Source organism: Punica granatum, unplaced genomic scaffold (genome assembly GCF_007655135.1).
Source record: "Punica granatum isolate Tunisia-2019 unplaced genomic scaffold, ASM765513v2 Contig00431, whole genome shotgun sequence".
In the NCBI taxonomy this organism is placed as follows: Eukaryota; Viridiplantae; Streptophyta; class Magnoliopsida; order Myrtales; family Lythraceae; genus Punica; species Punica granatum.
In genome coordinates, this window is record NW_022204343.1 from 56,812 (window position 1) to 62,811 (window position 6,000).

The following is a 6,000-nucleotide window of genomic DNA, read 5'->3' on the forward strand; positions in this document are numbered from 1 at the left end:
TGAGGCATCCCTCGTGGATGGATTGTACCCTAGTTAAACATTAAAACAACTAATCTGATTAACTCATGTAAAAAATATTAGCTATTTTTTCGATTCAATCTCTCTAGAAAAGAAGAAGATAAATCGAAATGATAATACAATAAGTGAAAAAAAAAACAATAACAAATATATATGTGGCAACTAACAAATTCTTTCTGTAGAATAGCAATCTACCCCATGAAGAAAATTATATCAGATGGTTATCCTTGAAAAAATTCTACCGAAAAGCATATCAAATGGAAAGTAAGAATTTTTGTTCATAACGGAATGTTAGATAGATTGCAAAATTTATTATGTATTATACGTACAAGAATTGATTATATTTTTCAATTAATGCTATTAATAAATAGAACAGTTATTTTAAAAATATTGTATAAAAAATATGAGGTAAGTAAACATGAAGTGAGTAATTTTAACTCGTTTTTACCGATAGTAGACATATTTAAAATAATACAAATAACTATCATACTGAACGCAATCAATTTCGAAACTCTATAATTAGAAAACGAATAGATGCAACAAATAATATTGGTACTATTTTCTCACATTCACTTGCTGGATCGGGATCGAAGACTTCGCAGTTTGTTATCGGGTTGACCCTTTCTAGTTAAGACAGTCCCTCTAGAGATTCTAGCCAGTTTTTTCTAAACCTTCCGCTTTAGTTTAAAGATTGGTAGATCATCGAGGCCTCCGAGTGGACTTTGTCCATCTTCTCTCTCTCCTTCTTTTTATTTTCATAATATTCAAAAGTTTAATTGGATTCCGACTAATCTAGTCAAGATGAATTGATTCGTTACAGAGTGAAGCTCTCAGGGTCATTAAATTCATTAAGAGGAATTGTGATGGAGGGATAGAGGGTGTAGATCATTGTACTTTCATGCCGGTTAAATTCGATTAGAGAATTTACCCCAAATAGCCTACCCGTTTTGTAAAATCTATCATGTATTTTTTTTGTCAAATATATCTCATGGTTTATTTTTTGCATCAAATCTATCATGGCGTTATATTTTCTGTCGACATCTAACGTCCGTGCTGACATGGCGCCCACGTGGTAAGTGTGGCCTACTATCCCTCCACGTGTCACGTCAGCACGATCGTTAGATATTGACGAAAAAGATAATGTTGAAATAGATTTGATACAAAAAGTAAACCACGAGATATATCTGACAAAAAATATATATATAATATATTTGACAAAACGGATAAATCATAAGCCATTTGGGGTAAAAACTCAAATTCGATTTTGACCGTCCATCTGAGTGTTAAGGATAATTTGAATATCTTCTTTATTTAGATAAACATCTAACAAAATAGACATTCTCTAACTCTCTAACTCTCTGACCTGTATGTTAGAGAATATCTTAACTGCATTTATTATTTGCTTGAGATAATAATTTGAAATTACATTTAATCATTTCAGATAATATCCATACATTACAATTTGGTAACCACAAGATATTTCAACAGTGAATTACCAAATTAACGCTTCAATGACTCGAGTCAAGACATTTGAAACGTGGCATTTTCTTTGTTCACCATCGGGCCTAAAAAGATTTTATTTGGCAATTCGTAATTAGCATAAATTTTACCGTGACTATACATACAATAAATTAATGAAAGGGTGCATTCTTAATCCGTGGACTTGTCCTAAAATTAGCATTTAGCCCATGAACCTGCCAAAATCAAACGCTAGACATTTGTGCATGCATGCACCAAGGGGCTGCCCCAACAATCATCCCCACTTTCATACTCCAAAAAAAGTCATATATTGTTCCATAATTTTTTATGAATGGTACTTTAATTGGTCTCCTAGTTTAGGCATTTTATCTTCTTATTATTATTATTTTCTATAAGGATCCCGCACCGCTCTATCCAAGCTCCCGGAATTTTTTTTTTTATGTATTTTGAATCGACGAATGTTGGGGATTCAACGGACCTGGTTGATATTTGAAGTATTTAAGGAGTGTTCGATTGACGTTTAATATGAAATACATTGACCATAATTTAAGGGATAAATTCAAGAATTCTATAAATTGAAAAAAAATATTTGATTCGATTTTTTTTCTTTGCTTGCAAGAGTCAAAAATAAAGCGTGGCTCAGTGCGCCGCTCACTCCTACTACTCCTATCCCTAGCTTTCTAGGCTTTGTTTGTTTGGCTAACTCAAACTTGGACCAGGACTTGCTTGCCTCTTTAATTGGAGACACCTCGTGGAATTCGTGCTCTTCCTCTTTCTCTCTCTAGATTCTTCCCCCTATCTCTCTCTCTCTCACTAGACTTGACTCTCTCTCTCTCTCTCTCGAAGTCGTGATTATATAATATTATCACATGTAGCTCGTGCCGTTTCCATTATTCCCCTTTTAACTCCCTCCCTTCCCTTCCCTTCCCCTTCCCTCCACCCCACCATTGCCTGCCTTCACACTTTCATCCCCTCACGTCTCTCTCGCTCTCTCTCCCCCCTCTCTCTGATCGTTCAAAATCGCTTCAACTTCTCATCCAACGCCGTCGCACGCACCGGGAAGCATGTCCAGAGCCGCCGTCGAGCTCGATTTCTTCGGCCTGGAGAAGGAGAAATCCTCCTCCTCCTCCACCTCCAAGTCCCTGGACCGCCGCAGGAGCTTCCGAGGTACAACCTCCTCCTCCTCCGTCTCTGACTGAGACTATTTGCTGCTAGCTAGCTCGTTGTGCTTGTTTTCCAGCGGACGGTTTGACTGATCTGGTCGGATTTTGTTGGTCTCAGGCATCCAGAGCGCGATCTCGAGGATCAACCCCGAGCTGCTCAAGTCGGTTATCGCCTCGGCATCCTCCTCCGCGCCACCGACTTCTAAAGTGGAGCACAATGCCTTGCCTCCTCTGCCTGTCTACGTCCCCGTTCTCAGGTATTCTTCCTTCCCACGGCCAGTATATCTTGACATCTCCGCCCCCCTCAGTTTTAGTCCCGTCAAGCTCTGATTTCTTCCTGCTTCGATCTATTGTATGCTCGCTCAGGCCTGCAAATGCTGCGGAGAACGGTAGCAAAGAGACGGCTCCCATGACCATTTTCTACAATGGAACCGTCACCGTCTTCGACATCTCTCCCGATAAGGTACCACCGTACATTCTTCGCCGGCCGATTTCGCCGTATAAAGTATTATATCAGTTTATTCGTCTTAAACTCGGGATTGATTTTTCAGGCGGAGAATATAATGAGACTTGCTGCAGAAGCAAGCTCGAAGATCGTCGAGCCGGAGAACAAAACTGCCGTAACCGCTGCTGCCCCTCCTTCTGGCGATCAGCAGCAGCTGCTTGGCCCTCTTGGCGGAGGTTAGTGCCGATTCGGTTTTCGAAAACAGTAACTGAGCCAACTTTAATGTACTCGTGAGCCGAGATGCGTTTCAGCCGAACTTAACACAGTGAGCTAACGGTTACTCTCGACTCTTGTGCAGATCTGCCGCTTTTTCGGAGGAAGTCGCTCCAGAGATTCCTTGAGAAGCGCAAGGAGAGGTAATACTCCAAATTTTACTGTTATGGTGATGATTTTCAGTATCAATGCTTCTGATCTGTTAATCGAATGGTTAGTTAATTCGCCGCGGCCTCTTAGATTATTGCGGCATTCGCCTCATGCTTTTATACATAAGATTAGGTGGTGATTATTCGATCGTGGGCTCCCATGGATTAAATTATTAGTTTTCAAAATCTCCATAGAATCATTAGGCTTCATGGTGAGGGGACCCGGGGTCGTGATGCGCATCATTAAACATGTATGAAAGAAATCGACGAATGAAAGGACTCTCTTTTGCAAATTGTTTCATGCTTTTCTAGTCCACGTTTATTTCGACCCACGAGCTCGGTCATTTATTTACATTATCAATGGCAATTATTAGATGCTCGTCCGAAATGTCGGTTCATAAAAGGGCAAGCGGGCATGGATTCACACACGCATCGCCCAAACGGGTGGCCGGAAAACTTCATTAATTATTATCATTAATTAATTCCCGATGTCATTCGATGGATGGGATTATCATTAATTATTATCCTTTTTTTTTTTTGGTGGTGGTGGTGTGGAGATAAACCCATTTGCGGTCTCATAATCACACGTTAGACTAGACGTCGTCTTAAAGGCGGTTTTTTTTTTTTTTTTTTGCTTTTCGTTAACCTTTTCTTCGACACAAACGGCAGGTTGACTTCCCTGTCGCCATATGCATGTGACTACTCCGACGGTGGACGCGGTTTCGGGAAGAACACGACGACCTGGGGCGGATCCGACATCTAGAAAAGTCGGGAGGAACGTGCACCATCTTATCCCATCCCATCCCAATCACAAATATAGAATCCCCGCCAAATTGTCATAAATCTGACATTTTGCCGTTCTCATTTGACCAATAGACAGGCACATCAACAAAGGAATAGCATTAATTACTTTGGTCTTGTACACATGTATGGTATGGCACCATATATCTTATATATACTAGCCAGCTCAGCTTCCCCCCGTGGTCCATGTTTCTAAGCAAATTGTTTTGTGGTCGTCGTACTTTTATTTATTCGCGTGTCCCCTTCGGTGGCGCTTGCGCTCTTTCTCGTGGCCTTCCGGGATTCCATGGCCATTCTTTTATTCTCTGTATGATTATTAATTGTCGCCTGCTGGCACGAGTATTAGTTTGATTTTTTATTATATATCCCGATCCTTCCAATTGTCATTGTCGCACGTTTGTTTCATGCGGTTCCTCCGCGTTGGGCTTTAATTTAATTTATAGCTTTGATTCGGTCTAATAATGAAATCGGCCACCTGCCTACCCCCAAAAGGATACGGAGATTAGGATTATTTGTTTGGTTTGGCCGTCGGTCACACATGTCCCGAACGTCAATTTTTGTTTTTTCTTCGAATTAATTGGATGGCTTTTGACTTGGAGGAGTTAGCTTGCAGACTGAGTATCCATAGATTGCCTCCTAATTACCCTTTCGACCCCCCATTTCGAGCAAAAGAATTGGGAGATGTGGCTCCACTTTTTATTAAGGAAAAAAAAAAAAAGCTTCATGTTATGTAACGAATCTAAAGTCATAATTTGAGACACACGATCACATGTGAACAGTTCGAACCAAAACTAAGGTTAGTGCAGTTAAATCAACAACAAAGGATATCGGATACAAAACATTTTTTTTTTAATATCCGTCTCGATTATCACATGTTGAGAATTCAACCGCATTTAAAATCATTACCCATTCTTTTATAACCATTCACAACTCGCAACCGAAATGAGCAGTAAAACTCATCTTGGATGCTCTTCGGTTACGAAACATCTCTTCTTCCAACAATAAGAAGTGCAGAAGTCGACCCACATAGAAGAAGACTCGACAATCCTAATTAAAAGAAGTATGTATTGAACACCTATTGCATGCTAGAGGACTGCTATCTCACCAAATGGGTCAAGTATTTTGGACAGCTGGACCAGGCCACTCGGCCCATGAAGCCCAGCCCAGCACTGGGCGGGATTGAACAGCTGCATCGCACTGTTTTGCAGGTTCCAAAACGCACCGTTTCAAGCGTTCTCTCGTCCGCCTTTGCACAGCACGCGCCAACCGCTGTTCCTTTTCCCGCCTCAGCTTTGCCTGATTTCGAAGCTATCCGTACGAGAGGCAGGCGGCGGGGCTCATGAATGATTAGACTCATTCTACACCGAACCCTCCGGCGTCCGAACGGTGCAGTGGGCAGTAAGCTTGTGGGTCGGTTCCACCTTCCTGCCGCCCGTTCTCAGCCAGCAAGCTGCGGCGTTGACCCAAGAATGGCCAGATTTCGACTCCCACTCCTACGGCGCCGCTCTCCAAGACTGCGTCCGGGGCGGCAGCACTTTGGCCGGAAAGGCCATACAATGCGATGCACTGAAGAGGGGGGACTGCTTGGACTTGTTTGCGTCCAACATTCTCCTCAATCTGTATGCAAAAGCGGAACTTTTCGACGATGCGAACCGCCTGCTCGATAAAATGC

General features: G+C 41.7%; 1 protein-coding gene across 1 annotated transcript; it reads left to right on the forward strand.

Moving 5' to 3' along the window:
• Positions 1-2,478: 2,478 nt before the first annotated feature.
• LOC116190391 (protein TIFY 9-like) lies at positions 2,479-4,590 on the forward strand. Its single transcript, XM_031520074.1, has 6 exons — positions 2,479-2,664; positions 2,779-2,917; positions 3,027-3,123; positions 3,212-3,341; positions 3,464-3,521; positions 4,197-4,590. Exons 1-6 carry the CDS (start codon positions 2,562-2,564, stop codon positions 4,288-4,290), a joined length of 621 nt encoding a protein of 206 aa, XP_031375934.1. The 5' UTR covers positions 2,479-2,561; the 3' UTR covers positions 4,291-4,590.
• The last annotated feature ends 1,410 nt before the right edge of the window (positions 4,591-6,000 follow it).

What these genes read in the sequence shown, in the direction of transcription:
- LOC116190391 (XM_031520074.1), top strand. Translation starts at nt 2,562, where the DNA reads ATGTCCAGAGCCGCCGTCGAGCTCGATTTCTTCGGCCTGGAGAAGGAG. An exon ending in TCGACATCTCTCCCGATAAG is followed by an intron (nt 3,124 to 3,211) that starts GTACCACCGTAC and finishes TTGATTTTTCAG; the next exon opens with GCGGAGAATATAATGAGACT. An exon ending in CTTGAGAAGCGCAAGGAGAG is followed by an intron (nt 3,522 to 4,196) that starts GTAATACTCCAA and finishes CACAAACGGCAG; the next exon opens with GTTGACTTCCCTGTCGCCAT.